This window comes from Lissotriton vulgaris, chromosome 12, assembly GCF_964263255.1.
Source record: "Lissotriton vulgaris chromosome 12, aLisVul1.2, whole genome shotgun sequence".
Lineage (NCBI taxonomy): Eukaryota > Metazoa > Chordata > Amphibia > Caudata > Salamandridae > Lissotriton > Lissotriton vulgaris.
The window spans coordinates 65,760,878-65,777,685 of record NC_141700.1 but is presented as its reverse complement, the minus strand read 5'-3'; the positions used below and the strand labels follow the sequence as shown (position 1 = coordinate 65,777,685).

General features: G+C 46.7%; 1 protein-coding gene across 8 annotated transcripts in view; it reads left to right on the top strand.

The window, feature by feature from the left end:
- The window catches only part of TCF3 (transcription factor 3), a 784,206-nt gene that overhangs the window by 683,487 nt on the left and 83,911 nt on the right, over positions 1 to 16,808 (top strand). For all 8 annotated transcript variants that reach the window (XM_086947156.1, XM_086947154.1, XM_086947159.1 and 5 more), the window contains 3 exons: positions 4,144 to 4,326; positions 4,658 to 4,763; positions 4,903 to 5,062. In XM_086947156.1, coding sequence (XP_086803282.1) covers positions 4,144 to 4,326; positions 4,658 to 4,763; positions 4,903 to 5,062 — 449 coding nt within the window. The remainder of the gene's footprint in view (positions 1 to 4,143; positions 4,327 to 4,657; positions 4,764 to 4,902; positions 5,063 to 16,808) is intronic.

The window sequence follows — 16,808 nt, the reverse complement described above, 5'->3', positions numbered from 1 at the left end:
GGCTCTCCTCCTGGTTAATACCTTGTGGTAGTAAGTCTGCCGAGTTGACCCCTACATATGCAGCTTAGCAGAGGCCCAGCACTTCTTGAACAACCTTATTGAGAAAGGAGAAAGTATGCAATTTAAATGGAGGAGGCAAGAACATTCCATGTCTTCTACCAAGTTGATACCAGAGTCCTTCACCTACTTAAGGAATCTTGTCTCACTTGGACTTAAACCTAGTGCTGTGCTAGCACGGGAGCACCCTTCCTAACTTGTGTTGCGGCTGGGTTTATTAATGCATTCATTTTTATTTTTTTGTTATCAGTTTTGTTGAGCCTGGAGCTAATCAGACGGGCATTGATTACTGCTTTGAGGATTATGCAAATACATTCTTCAAATGGATATTTTGTGGAGCTGAAATTCCTTGCAGAAAGGCGATCTAGATTTTTCCCCCTCTGATATGCTCCTCCTTGAATGCATTTTAGGTCAGTGGGAGCTATCATCTTGATAATGTAGCCATACACTCTGTTGGCATCTTCTAAGTCATTTAATCGTGTAGTCTGTGCCTTTGGAAGGCTAGTCAACTATTCACCAAGAGAACTTTTCCCTGGAGGAAGCAGCACTATATAGGAGGCAAAGCCATGTACATAATTGACTTTGCTGCAAAGAGCTATTAGAATGAAACCTAGCTAGCTTGTGGCTTACATTGTTCAACTCTGGTTTACTTCTTCTCCAACACACTGTTCATGAGGAATACAGGGGAACAATCAGACTTCATAAGAATTAAAGTGTTTATTATATCCTCCATATCTTTCTTTGGATGATTGCCAGTATTAGCTCTTTGTCTGAAGGATCTGGTTGAATAGCAGCCAAACCTATATCTCAGTTTTATATTTTAAAGTTTGTCATTTGCACTAGAATACTAGGTTTGATCCACTTATTTTGGAAAGAAATCCCACTTGTTCTGTTAAACGTACTATTGTAGGAATCAGTCTGTCTCTTTTCAGGCATACCAATGCTGTACTTTCTCATCTTGGGGGCAATTGGATGGGTCTAAAGACTTGTGATCTCAACATCTGCTGGCTGAACATAAGATAGGCTTTTCCTACCGTTGGCAAAAGTTATACGGAGATTTATACCTATTTTCCGACAAGCTAACATAGCCGCATCCTAGTGTTGCTATGGGCTTACCTACAGATACTTTTTCAACTCCTACAGAGATGCTGCTACTGAGTTATTTAGTAGATTACGAGAAGCATGTTTACGGTATTATATTTCAAGCATTTTTCTGCCACATTCTACCATTGATATGGACTACCAGGTTATAGTATCATGCAGTTTTGAAGGATTCTCTTGCAGACCAAAATCGTTTAGAACTAGAGATGCCTGTGTTGTGTAAGTGTCCGTTCCTCTGTAAGGTGCTTGGTTCATTGGCTTGTGGTTTTTTAATCTTGCTGTACATTGGTAAAGTTAGACCCATTCTAAATTACTTATGCTTCTAGGTAATTATTCATGTCCATTATTTAGCAGAGGAGATTTCTTAATGTGTTATTTGCAGCTGGTATTGGACACTGCAATAGGCAGTCCCTGGCATACTAGGTTGTGTTGAGTATATGTTCTGCACAATGTGCTCTGTTGTATGTTGCGTAGGGTGTTTTGCCCAAAGTGTGCGCTTTAATGTTATGTACGTGGTAACGATTAGAGACCAGTATGTGTCTTTGTGTGAGTATTAGAGGATAGAGTAAGTTGGCGAGTGGTTTGCAGTTGTCAGTATCTAGGGGACTACACATGATCAGTTAAATGGCCCAACATTACCCTGCACCTTTTGCTAATGTTCGAGGCATGTGTACTGTAGATACACATGTGTTGCATACTCCTGCCATCTAATGTTGAGTCCGGATGTTTGCAAGTTGTTTTTCTTCGAAGAAGTCTTTCCCAGTCACGAGGTAAGGTGACTCCTCCATTCGATGATAGAATGCAAAGCATGTAAATCTACAGCTGTACATGCCAAAAACAGATGCTTACAGGGTAAGCAACATAATCCTTATATTTTGCATTCCTCAGTCCTTCTTTGTAGGATGAAATCCTAAGTAATTACTTCTGTAATACACCATAAGAGCTGTGCCTAAGGCCTTCAGCAAAGCCTGGTTATATTCCAGATTCTTCCTTGTGCTATAGAAAAGGGAGATTGATGCCCAATAAATAACTGTAAAACAGGTTTTTTCTATGTTCGCTCTTCAGCACATCATTCCCTGCATCAGCAGTGAGGAATTCCTGGCATCATTTGATCTGGAAGGAGTTCCTGGCATCCTTTGATCTGGAAGATGCCTACTTTTTTATCCCAATATGTTCTGGTCATGTGAAGTAACTACACTTGTGCAGCTTTGGATCATTCATAGTCACATGCTTGAATTATACTCGGACTTAAGGCTGGAAACTTTTTAGTAATGTTATCACAGTGTTTCAATACAGCAACTGCCATTAAAAACAAAAGGAAAAACCTTTACTAATATTTAGCAGCCCATCCACTTCAATATGTGACTGGAACTCCAGCCAATCAGGTGGAGGTACTTGGGGCTCAAACTAACAGATTTTCTCCTCGGATTAGCAGTATGTGGTGAAGAAAGTAGCACCCACAAGAAGCGTGCCAATGCCTGGATGGAACTTGAATGTGGTACTCGCCCAGCTGATGACGTCACCCTTTGAAATAATGAGGAATGCGCAATTGAGGTTTCTAACCCACAAAATTGCCTTTCTATACAATCACCTTGTTAAGCAGAGTAAGTGAGATGCAAGCACTCACCACCCAAGAGCCATATTCCATGTTAACCTAGCAATACACCGACCACCCTTTTTCTACAAATGAAATGCAAGCGGAGAGAGCATTGCACACTTTAGATGTAAGAAGGGCCATTATGTACTATTTGGAGAGACCAAAGGTCATCAGGGAAAGAGAACAGTTCAGTGTGACCTTCGCACACACAAGGAAAGAACTTCTTGTCACCAAGGGAACAATGGCAAGGTGGATAGTAAAAGCAATACAATATTTTCAATCAACAGGGGAGTAACCCTGACAGATAAGCCAAAGGTGCAGTCAACTAGGAATGACAGCAGCACTCGCCTTGTTAGGCAGCGTAGCTTTAGAGGCCATTTGCACAGCTGCTACCTGGTCATTGATACATACCTTCACAGAACACTACTGCATGGACCTTCCGTTCAATAGAAAAGCATAAGTACCCAGCTAGAGGGATAGCTTACCTATGCCAGGGCTGTGGATTGTAGGCATGGCACACAAGGAGGTGTGGCATATCGACTCTTCACCTTGTTCTGCACCAAAACACACAGCCTGCAAAGGCAGTGTGTGTGTAAAGATACAGGGCCTCTACGGGTGGCACAAAAAGTGCTGCAGCCCTAAGAGGTCTTCCTTGGTACCTAAGGTACCTCTTACAAGGGTCGTACATGTGGCCAGAGAGATGCCAATTGGGTTTTGCAACAGTGCAGTTTAGGGAACAAACATAGCCCCTGGGTACCTGGTTGGCAGGAACCCCGGGCATACTCAGTCAAAGTACATCAACATTAGGCAAACAGTGGGGGGCACCATGCAAAAAGGGCCCCTTTCGTACACCAGGCAATGCTTCAAGAGTTGGAGAGGGTCACATGATTGTATAACATGGTAGCCCCAGGAGTCTCAGCTGCTGGAATGGTGATTAAGCCCACCAGTACAGATCACTTACTGAAGGCGTTAACATTGCAAACTTACACAAGTCTCTATTGCAGCTTCTTTGGCATGCCCAAACTGCCCAAAAGTTCAAATGCTATCATCTCGCGTCCAAAACAATTCCATGGGAAACACAGTGAAAAATATGGATTGTTTTACTGTGAGGAAAAGCATCAAGACCCCTAGGGTATACCTTACGCTGTCTGCCGTTTGTTTGAGTAACAGCAAGGAATGGCAATGGGATGAGCATAGAAGCTGGTGGTCACAATAAACGAATTGCAGTGCATTCACTGAAATGTATAGATATCATTGTTGGAGTTCTAGTAACACAGCCCACGAGTTCCTATTCTTTGCTGCTAAAACAAAATAGTTTGGAATCATTATTGCATCAAAAGAAAGCTTGAAGTAAGTTAAAGATGTGTTTTTGTTTTTGTTGTTTTTAGCAAAACAAAATGGAGGACCGATTGGATGAAGCCATTCATGTGTTAAGAAATCATGCAGTGGGACAGACTTCAATGCCATCTGACATGCAAAGCTTATTAGGAGCGGCAGCAGGAGTCGTAAGTGGGTTGGCCCAGGGCTTTCCTGCTGCTGTATTGTCACTGGCAAGCAGACATGCAAATCTGGTGAGTTTTGTGTTATAACTCCTCATTTACAGAAATATAAAGAAAAGCATACATTCCTTTACAAATGTTTGAATAGCTGTGGGTCTGCAGCCTCGTACAGGTGTTTACAAACTTGACACTGACTACTGTATCACTGTAATTGTTAGATGCAGGTTCGTGACTGTACCACTCCCATATTTCTTTTTCACAATAATTCTGTGAAAATGTCTTTGTAGATACTCCTCTGTAGGCATTTGGCACAGATTTTACCTTTCCACTACACAGATAAGAGCTTCTAAATTTAAATTCTGTTTTCTCTGCTTTTATGAATACTATTGCTTTTCTGCTACAGGTAGGAGCCCACTCTGAAGATGGATTGCCCAACAGCCTACACAACCATGCCTCATTACCATCCCAGGGCAACTCCCTCTCTGAGCTCAGGCAAGACACGTACAGTGGTAAGATTTTTAATCTCACTCAATTCACCTGTACTGCTCCTCTCACTGCCTTCCTTCAACCTCCAAAATATCTTCTGGCCTTTCTTTCCTAATTTGGTTTGTGACTATTAAAAATTAAATATCTACTTTGGCTTTTCAGGCTTGACTGGTCTTGGGAGATCAAGCGTTTCCTCTGGGGGGACAGATATAAAACGTGAAGATAAGGAGGATGATGAAAACACTTCAGTCGCTGATAACTCTGAAGATGAAAAGAAAGAATCAAAAATGTCTCGAAACAGATCCAGAATGTCATTGAACAGGTCTCTCATTCTTCCCTTTATTATATTTTAAATGGTGTTCGGGCGAGTAGTAGGTGGATAGGGAATATTATAGCTGTACAGGAGGTTGGAACACTTGATTATCTTTCAATTAGGAGATAGTACTATGACTAAACACTACCTGCTGTAGAGTTTTTGCAGAGCTGGTAAAGGTAACAGATTACTAGAACCTGAGCTTGAAGACTTCCCCACTGTGTAAAGCTGCGGTGTGCGAGTTTTATAGTTTGGCAGTATTTAAAAAGGAAGGACCAATTCATGCCTAAATACCGAATGTTTGTTCTAAGATTCTAAAGCTACTTTATTTGTAATAGTTCCGTCCTTTTTGACTAGGTAGGAATTTGTTTTCCGTGCCAGTGACTACTCTGTAACAATCTATAGACCAGTCCATGTGCAGGAAGTATATCCTAGAATGCTTCCAGCTATACTTCTGCTACTGCTGGGAGAACCTCTGAGCATTTCCAAGCCTCCAATTCTGCATCCAGTTTCATTAACACAGCAGTAAACAATCCAGCCAGTTCAGATTCTTCTCTCTACATGTCATCCTGCAGGGCAATCTGCTTCATCCACAAGAAGGGTTGATTGTGATAGACATAACAATGATGCAGGGGTCCAGGAAGTGATGATCAAAACTGTGAAGAAGTATTTGGTGGTGACTGTTACAATGAAGCTATTTATGACTGTAGTAAGGATGCCTCAGATACTACTGGCAAGAGGGGAGAGTTTTTTAAACAAAGATCCCAAATGTAATCAGTTCAATGATTGGATGATGCAAGTACTGAACCAGCATCACCAGACATAGGCAAGTACCACACATTAATAGATGAAGCTTGTCAATGACTTACCATTCCGAACTCTGTTGTTTTTCTTGCTTGACTTTGAAAAGAAGGCGAAGAGTTGTGAAAATGATCCCAGTTTTATATTGCATTTGAAAGGAGGCTTACCTGTGAAGCAAAACCTGGCCACCACATCTGAACTTGTCTGGGATTGAAATAAAATACATAAGTGTGTACTCGGCACCAGCTTGTATATTACAAATTTTTTTAAGTACACTTTGTGGTATCTACTGCAGCTCAAACCAGACCCAGGAATCCCACAACCTCATGTACAGCTCCTCCAGATGAGAGTAGAAAATTAGATTCAGTTGGCAAACATATAAACCTCTTGGCTTCAGCTAATGTTGCTAATAGGATCTGCAATGTTGGAACAATGTTGCCCTGTTTTGGCTAAACTTCAAGGAGAGTACAGAATCTAGACAAGAACAATCCTAAAAGGATTTCTGCATCTGTGATCAATGCTGCAAGGGACTGTTCTATCTTCTGATTTAGACAAATGTGAAGTACTGCAGTCCTGAGTAGATAAGACTGGCTAAAGCACTTATTTTAGAAAAGAAATGGAATCAAAAATTGTGTCTTTTTGGTCTGAGGTTCAATACAGGATACTGGATAATTTTTGATGGTGACATCAAAAAGGATGAAGCCATTTAGAGTCATTTAGGTTAATAGTCCACTGCTTTTTTGTGGCCCACATCAGAAGCCGCATTGGCAAACCTTCTGTTCCAAAGATACTTCAGATATCTGGCAGAAGAAGTCTTCTCATTCCTGACAGTTACATTGGCAAAAATTAGTTTGCAATCCAAATTCCAGGACCAAACTTAATCATTGCGATGGCCACCCTTGCCCTTATTGGCTAGACCCACCAGGCAGGGAGAATTCTAGACTACCATCAGCTGTGGCAGTCATTTACATTTTACCTCAGGGACTTAATTCAATATGGTCACTCTGAAGTTCAAGTGACTGTGTCCTTCTGAAGGAAACACCATGGACAGAAACCCATCCACACGTCAAGCTACCATGTCTCAAAATCATCTCTTGGCTCCCAATTAGGCTTTGTAGAACCTGTCCTCAAATCCCAGCAAAATAAGATTGTCTTCTAGGTTTTTCATAATGAAGAAAACCAGAGGATGACATGCACTCCTCGGTCTACAACAGCTGAACATACACAAAATAGTTTCACATCATTAAAGTATGGGAGGTCCTCAAATTGCTCCAGAAAGGATGATTTTTCAGAGTGAATCCCTTTCTGGATTCACATGCTGTGCATTATGCCGTCATCTAGTGGTTGAGTCCGGAATGGTCTGTTTTTTTTCTCTTCTGGGTGGTGTCGACTACCATTTGTTACCAGGTACGTCCCCCTCCGTGACGTCAGACGGTGCCCTGGAGGTAGTTGTGCGTGGTAGCCATCTTCAGATTCTTTTTTCCGCGTTGGGTCTGGAAGCAAGAGGGGACTCTCCGAAGATTTGCAGAAAATCCCGTAAAGAACTTGAAATTTTGACTACAAAACTAGCATCAGACATCAACCTCGCAACCGGAGAACACAACTTGCCTCCAGGAACAACATCTACACTACCGAAAGCCTCAAGGTTCGTCAAATGGTGAGGTAGGGGCCATGGAAAATGCCCATTTCAAATTCTGCCCCGAGTGCCACCACGAATTCGCACAACGCGATCCACGCGATGTGTGCAACCTCTGCCTGCCCAAGGGCCACTAGGGCAAGGACTGTGAGGCCTGCGCGGTGTTCCTGCCGAAAACCCTCAGGCTACACCGAAAGCAGAGAGAGACCCACTATGCAACAATGTCCCAGGCACAGAAGAAACCTTCCCTGAAGGACCTAGGTCTCCATCGATGTGGTGGACCAAGGAGTTCCTGCAGATTGGACACACGAAGGATCGGACATCGAAATTCTGGAAGGAGACTCCTAAAACATCCACACCCACTAAAAGATGGCAGAGGACACAGAGAAGACGACGGACAAGGTTAAACACCATACACATCTGTCGGAACCGAAGGGCCACAATAATAAGGCACAGCCTAAAGCAGCCCTGACACCGAAGAAAAAGGTGATTGAAGGCCAGCCGCAATCCAAGAAACCCCACAGAACCCTACCAAGGGACACCGACGAGAGAAGATAGGCCAAAGTGCCGAAAACAAGGGTCGAAAACGAACCTCCGGATGGAGTTACACCGTCCTCGAAGACAGAGGCCCGAACTCCCAAAAGGAGAAAATCTCTGGTCTCCGACACCGAGACAGTCCTCGAGGTCGAAAAGAAAAAAACGGCTTGAAGCCGAAATTGGCGACACGTCGCTCAAAGGGTTCCGTATTCCCACAGTTCCCGTCGTCGACCATGTTGCCGCCATAGGGGAAGAAGAGGAGACCCTCGAGTCACCTCCAACCCCCAAACCACGCGATGATGACATCAAGGAGTACATCGACGCACCAGAAGAAGAAGAAGCATCCAACTTTCGAGGCTCAATGGAACGACCTAGACAGATAAAGCCCAGAGGGGGAGATATGCTGGTTCGAGGCATGTGGGCTGCTGAATTCATATCTGTGCATAGATCGCCACCTAGTGTTGGGTCCGGATGATTGCACATTGTTGTCCTGGAAGAGTCTTCGAAGTATCACGAGATAGGTGGCTCCTCCCCTGGACTACAGTGCGCATGGGCATCGCCTCCATCCCCAGATTGTTTTTTTCCGCCATTGGGTTCGGATGTGTTTCGGTTCCCTCTGTCGGAACCGATAGTTGTTCAGCTTCTACTCGAGACCAAAAGGTCTTTAGGCTGGGCGTCGGTATAGTTGCGTACGGGTTTCTTTCTGACTCTCAGCTCCGATCTCTATCTGCCCTTCCACGTGCTTTCGGCGCGGACGGGCCTACACTACACTCTTGCTATGGAGCGAACTCCGTTTAAGAAGTGCCCGGTGTGTAACTCTAAATATTCACACCTCGACGTGCACCCTGTGTGCAATACCTGCTTGTCGCCGGATCACCGCGAAGACACCTGCATGGCGTGCTCGAAGTTCCGGAGCAAGAAGACTTTAAAGATTCGTCGGGCCAATAGGCTCCAGGCTCAGTTCTCGGCTACGGCGCCCCCACCTGATGACATTTTCCAGGAATCTGTCGAGGGAGAAGACGACGTGCTACGTTCGGACTCTAATCCCGCATCCGAGGGTGAGACCTATGACGAAGGTGCGGAGAACTTTGACGAAGTCACCGACGAGGTAGGGGACGACGAACAGGCTTTTGCCACTATGGGTGATAGCTCAGAGGAGGAGCATCCCCAACCAGACTCTGGGGTTATTACCCCTCCTACGGACCAGGTCGAGGGATCGCCTTCGGGCCTTACCCAAGATCTAACTATAAGTCCTATGTCCCCGCCTCCGGGCCCGGTCACGGACACTTATGAACCATCACTTACGTCGAAGAAAACGAAAGTGAAGCCAACTGGTCACGCACCCTCGGATGCGAAACCGAAAGTGAAAGTTGCGCAGGTAAAAAAGGTTCTGGAGGCGTCAACTTCCAAGGAAACCAAAATGGCCGACTCGAAGAGCCACGCCAAGATGGCCGACCCGAAGTCCTCGGGGTCGGTGCCGAAGGCGAAATCGTCCGACGCGGCTGCGTCGGCTCCGAAAGGGGTCGTGAACCCGAAGTCGGCTCCGAAAGGGGTCGTGGACCCGAAGTCGGCTCCTAAAAAGCGTCTGGGAGACGACGAGCATGGCCATGGGGCGTCGGCCCCGAAGAAGGCGCACGCGGGTGATCGGGCTCTCGATGCCGAAGAGTCACTCGAGCCGGTCAAGCCCTCTCCGGCCTTGACGAAGAAGGTGGCGGAATCTTTGCAGCGGATTCGAAAAGACACTGTCGCGCCAAAGCTCACGCCTAAGCCTGCAAAAGAGCAAACGCCTATCCGTTTCACCTTTCCTCCCAAGTCGGCGCCGAGGGCCTTCGCGCCGAAACAGGGTGGACCCTCGAAGGAGGTACTGGCACCTAAAGCGGCCTTGGTGGTGTCGAAGCTTCGACTCCAACCGCTTGCTGATGAGGAACGTCGTGAGGTAACCATCGACGCCAACACCGGAAAACTGTCGCTCCTCAAAAGAAAGATCACGACGGAGCCGGCGTTGGAACATTTTAAGATCCCTCTCAAGAACAAAAGGATCTCCGAGGGCTCTTCGGCGCTGGTGGAACCTGTGTCCCCACAACCCCTGGGGTACTCGCCGACGCGTTCCGTCGCGGCCGGTGCGGACGAGGAAGACGCCGAGTACGACTATCCGGCGTACTCGGATCCGGAGGAGGAGCACGTTCCGTGGTCCGCCGGAGGCGACCCTGAGGACCCGCAGGCGGGTCAGGACGCTCAACTTTTCGCGGCCAAGACGTCCCCGACAGAGGATTCGGCGGCCTTCAATGCCCTAATAGAGCGGGCTGCTGCTAACCACGACGTCGAGCTGCACGCGGACCCCGTGGATGTGGACTTCTTATTCGACACCTTCTCGGTAGCCGAAAAATCAGTCAAAACGCTACCGATGCTGAAGGGGGTGCTTAAACATGCTACGGAGGTCTTCAAGGAGCCCACCCGAGCGCGTGTGGTCAACCCTCGCATCGACCGGAAATATAAGGCAGCGCCCACGGATCCCACATATATCAAGGGACACTTGCCATTGGACTCCCTGGTCGTTTCCAATGCTCGGAAGAGGGCGAACTCTCAAACAACTGGTGACGCTCCTCCCCCGGACAAGGAGTCCAAGATCTTCGAGGCCTCAGGCAAACGGATTGCTGCACAAGCAGCGAATATTTGGAGAATATCTAACACCCAAGCCTTGCTTGCACGTTATGATAGGGCCCATTATGACACATTAGAGACCATACTACAACACTTGCCTGACCAATACAAGGAGGCAGGGGAGATGCTCATTCAGGAGGGTAAACTCATTACGAATGCATCCATCAAATGTGCGTTGGATGTGGCAGACACAGCCTCCAGGGCTATCAATACTAGTGTGCTGCTTAGACGCCATGCCTGGCTTAGAATTTCGGGGTTCAAACCCGACATCCAAACCACTATACTGAATCAGACAGTGAATCCTGACCATCTGTTTGGCCCTGAGGTGGATGCCACCCTGGAAAAAATGAAAAAAGATACGGAAACTGCCAAGTCCATGGGGGCTTTACAAAGTCAGCAGTTTCGGAGTGGTTCCTTTCGCCGCTCAAACTCCAGAGGCGCCTCAAGGGGACAAGCATCCCAGTCCACACCATATTACAAGACTAACAACCAAGCCTCGTATAACAACAAAAATAGAGGTGGTTACAGAGGCAATAATGTCAAGGGCAGAGGACGTGGCAACAATGGCTCCAGGTCCACCGCCACCAACAAACAGTGACGTCTTGTCACTGCCCCCCGGCCATGCAACACCGGTCGGGGGGAGGCTCCAGCAGTTCCTGCCGGCGTGGAAGTCCATCACCACGGACAGGTGGGTGAGGTCTATTATCCAGTACGGGTACTGTCTAGAGCTTACGTCCATTCCACCGGACATACCCCCAAGGAGCCGTCCTATGTCAGGCGAGCACTTGACCTTGTTGCAGCAAGAAGTTCTAGTCATGCTGCAAAAAGGGGCGATAGAGCTCGTTCCTTTGCAAGAGCGGGGAACAGGGGTTTACTCCCTGTATTTTCTGATCCCCAAAAAGGACGGATCCCTCAGGCCTATCCTGGACCTCAGGCCCCTGAACGGGTACATCCTCTCGGAGCATTTCCATATGCTCACGTTGCAGCAGGTGCTTCCCCTGCTTCAACAGGGGGACTTCCTGGCTACGCTGGATCTGAAAGATGCCTATTTTCATATTCCCCTGCATCCTTCCCACAGGAAGTACCTCAGATTCACTATCTTAGACCAGCATTACCAGTTCAAGGTTCTACCGTTCGGGGTCACCACGGCACCGAGAGTGTTTACCAAGTGCCTAGCGACTGTGGCGGCGCATCTCCGTCGCCAGCACGTCCATGTCTTTCCCTACCTGGACGACTGGCTCATTCAGGCAAAAACAGAACAGCAGTGCGTCGACCACGTGTCACGCACCATTCATCTCCTGCACGATCTGGGATTCTCTCTGAACTACCCGAAGTCCCATCTCCAGCCCGCCCACGTGCGACAGTACCTGGGCGCGACAATCAACACTCTGGCGGCCACCGCGCAGCCAAATTCAGTGAGAATCGCCAGTATCCTGGCGCTGATCCAACGATTCAGACCCCAACACTCGCTTCCAGCGAGGGTGTTCATGCAGTTGATAGGCATGATGGCCTCCTGCATCTCCATTGTCCCGCACGCGAGACTACATATGCGTCCGCTTCAGGAGTGCCTTGCACGTCAGTGGACTCAGGCTCATGGGCAACTGACAGACCTAGTGTTGGTGAGCGGTCGGGCGTACAACTCTCTGCATTGGTGGAATCCACACAACCTTTGCAAGGGCCGACCATTCCAAGAGCCTGTCCCACAGATTATCCTGACAACGGACGCCTCTCTCCAGGGATGGGGAGCGCATGTACTCCATTACACTGTGCAGGGACTATGGACACTACAGCAAAGGAAGATGCACATCAATGTGTTGGAACTGATGGCAATCTTCATGGCCTTGAAGGCGTTCAAAGTACATCTGTGCAACAAAGTCGTGTTGATCCGGACGGACAACATGACGGCCATGTACTACATTCAAAAGCAGGGAGGCACACACTCTCCACAGCTGTCTCATCTGGCTCAGAGCATGTGGAAGTGGGCCATTCAGAGGAACATCTTCCTCATGGCAGAGCATCTCCCGGGCAAGGACAATCAAATGGCGGATCTGCTCAGCAGGCACAGCCATCAGATGCACGAGTGGGAGATACATCCATCAGTACTCCAACCGTACTTCCAAACGTGGGGTCATCCAGAGATAGACCTGTTCGCCACAAAGGAGAACGCAAAATGCCAAAGCTTCGCCGCCAGATTCCCACACCCCCAATCACAGGGCAATGCGATGTGGATGAACTGGTCAGGCAAATTTGCGTACGCTTTTCCCCCAGCGCCTCTGATACCGCTGGTGGCACGCAAGCTCAGGCAGCACTCGATGACTCTCATCCTGGTTGCTCCAACGTGGGCTCGCCAGCCATGGTACACCACGTTTCTAGAACTGTCCGTGGTACCGCATCAAAGGCTTCATCTCACTCCCAGCCTTCTGACGCAGAGCCATGGCGACATTCAGCACCCAGATCCGCAACAGCTCAACCTGGCGATCTGGCTCCTGAAGTCCTAGAGTTTGGCTACCTCAATCTTCCTCCCGATTGCATGAATATCATTCGGGAGGCAAGGAAGCCCACTACCAGAGCTTGTTATGCGGCTAAATGGAAGAGGTTTGTCATCTACTGTGCTAACCACAATATTGACCCTCTAGATGCTTCCATTCAAAACATCATTTGCTATCTTTTCCACCTGTATCAATGCAACCTGGCATACTCTTCCATCCGCATTCACCTGTCCGCTATGGCAGCATACCTCCAGAATAGACAACACCTGTCACTCTTCAGGGTTCCTGCTATCAAGGCTTTTCTGGAAGGACTCAAAAGGGTCATTCCACCAAGGACACCACCAGCCCCAGAATGGAACCTCAATGTGGTTCTTACAAGGCTGATGGGTCCTCCCTTTGAGCCACTGCACTCTTGTGAGCTTCAGTTTCTGACTTGGAAGGTTGCGTTCTTAGTAGCAATTACTTCGCTACGGAGGGTTAGCGAGCTGCAGGCGCTCACCGTCCAAGAACCTTTCTTCCAGGTACATGCTAACAGGGTGGTGCTCCGCACTAACCCTAAATTCCTACCCAAAGTGGTATCCCAATTCCACTTAAACCAAACAATAGAATTACCGGTGTTTTTCCAAAACCCAGAGACGCTGGCGGAGCGCATGCTCCACACCCTTGATGTTAAGAGGGCCTTGATGTATTATGTAGACAGGACTAAAGATTTTCGCAAAACCAAGCAACTTTTTGTTGCTTTTGCCACTCACCACAAGGGAAACGCTATCTCTAAAGCAGGGATTGCTAGGTGGATAGTAAAGTGCATTCAGATCTGTTACGCTAAAGCTAAGCGCACTCTCACTATCCCACCAAGGGCCCACTCCACCAGGAAGTTGGGGGCCTCTATGGCTTTCCTAGGTAACATTCCCTTAGAAGATATCTGTAGAGCGGCCACATGGTCTACCACACATACTTTCACTAAACACTACTGTGTAGACGTGCATTCCAAACAGCAGGCAGCTGTTGGTCAGGCTGTTCTAAAAACGCTTTTTCAGACTGCTGCAGCTGGCACGGGCGGCCGCCGTTAATGGAGGGACTGCTATGTATTCTATGCACAGATATGAATTCAGCAGCCCACATGCCTCGAACTGCAAATGCTACTTACCAGTATGCATCTGTTCTTGGCATGTAGGGCTGCTGACATTCATATCGCCCACCCTCCTCCCCGGCGCCTGTAGCAGCTGCAGAATTCATTCATATACATACATATGCTCATTGCATGGTCATCACTCACATTCTTCACTCCATCTCTGCCAATGGCTAAAAACAATCTGGGGATGGAGGCGATGCCCATGCGCACTGTAGTCCAGGGGAGGAGCCACCTATCTCGTGATACTTCGAAGACTCTTCCAGGACAACAATGTGCAATCATCCGGACCCAACACTAGGTGGCGATCTATGCACAGATATGAATGTCAGCAGCCCTACATGCCAAGAACAGATGCATACTGGTAAGTAGCATTTGCATTATCCCTCGAAGGCTTCTCCTTCGGATGATATAGCCTTCTACAATGGACTAGTGAAAAGAGTAACTGAAACTTTCAGGATCGCCCTCGAAAGGGGAAACATTAGCTCCAGTCAAAAAGGGCACCCAATACCTTCCAATGCAACCAAGTGTCCTCGATCAAGGCAAGGAAGCCTTTAAAGAGCCCTCCTCAACCAAGGGGGTGGCACCAATGGTCGAAAAGAAGCACAAACCCTCTTCTAAGGACCCTAAGTATATCCAAGGAAATACAGTGCCTGGCTCAATTATTGTCACCACGGCAAGAAGGAGAGCAAATGCCCTCTCTAATAGTGGACCACCACCAGAGAAGGAAAGCAAACAAATGGATATGGTAGGCAGAAAAATGGGGAAGGAGACAGCAACACAATGGCGCATCACAAACTTCAATGCCCTGCTAAACAGGTACGGACTCCAGCAATGGGATGACCTCTAGGAGCTCATCAACAAGCTTCCGGAAGAGGACAATAAAAGGGCACAAAGCTATTGTCCATGAAGGCAAAAACATAGCAAACACATGCCTTGAATCAGCACTCGACACAACAGACACTGCCAGCAGACAAATGTACACAGGCACCACACTAAGAAGGCATGCCTAACTTAGAATATCCGGCTTTAAACTGGAGGTTCCAGCCTCCAATATTAACAGACCGTTTACAGGAGGCGCACTATTTGGAAAGGAAGTAGATGAATCCCTCCAGCAGATTAAAAAGGACAACGAGACTGCAAGAGACATGGGTACTCTGCAACAAAGAGGTACCTTCAAAGTAGGAGGGCTTAACGGAAGAAAACCCACAGGAAGAGGGGCCTTTGCTCAAGGACAGCAAATGTCTGATCAACAGGGCCAAGGGAATGGTCAACAAACCAACCAACAAGCAGGATACCAAAACTGGCAACATTAGCCAAAGCAGTCCTTTCGAGGGAGAAGCAGAGGCCAGCCCCCTAGAGGAAAAGGAAATGGTTTACATTTTCTCCTACACAGAAAAGGATACCCACACAACACCAGTGGGAAGCAGGATATCACAATACCTAAATTAGTGGCAAAAAATCACTACAGACAATTGGATATTAAATTTGGTAACGTTCGGGTGCTGTATACAACTGACAAACACCACCAGCAAAATCCCCAAGGAGAAAAAAGTTCCTCAAATCTGAACTAACACAGTTAAATTCATAAATCAAAGAGCTTCTATAAAACCAAGCAACAGAAATTGTGCCAAAGCAAGACCTTTTCAAAGGAAACTACTCACCGTATTTCCTAGTTCCCAAACAAGACCTTTTGCTTCGGCCCAACCTTGACCGAAGGTTCATAAACACATTAATTTTGACGCAACATTTCAGTACTACAACAATACAATGCTTATTTATGATTTGGAACTCCAATGAATTCCACATAAAAATGTACAAAAAGAGAAAGAAATTTGCAATGTATTATATCATGATATTCTTGATATCAGAATAAAACTCAATCGAAGGCAGAACAATTATAATTTCACTAAATAAGTGGGAGTTCAAAGCAAACGTAACTCAATATAATCACACAGCCCAATATATGAAGTGTGTGTGCACATGTATAAAAAATCTTTACGCCACCCAATTTTTAAATTGTGTGAAACTCCATAAGACTTTGTTCCTTTAAATATCCAAACATCCTCCTTTATACAGTTGAAATAGCTTTAAAAACAGTTTACAATAAAAATACAATGTGCTACGCAGCGAGGACCTTTTTCCTATCAGATCTTAAACATGATCTGGGGCGTGGCCAGATAGCACTTGGTCTTACATCCTGCCCTAGATTTCATATAATAATGTACAAAATAATCTACCAATCAAAATCATATTTGGCATACCAAATCTAAACACCTATCTAAAAATTATGTAAAAATGTGTTTGAAAAAGCTGAAAGTTTTAACACCTACTAATTCAGAGGGGGGTGGGGGGCGCAAATAAACAATTCTGAGCCTCCTCTGCTGTAATAATGTGCTTTAAAAATACAGGTCATAGCCAATGTGCCCATTGACACTATATGTGCAGCAGCCACATGGGCATCACCGCACACATTTACCAAACATTATTTTGTGGACATAC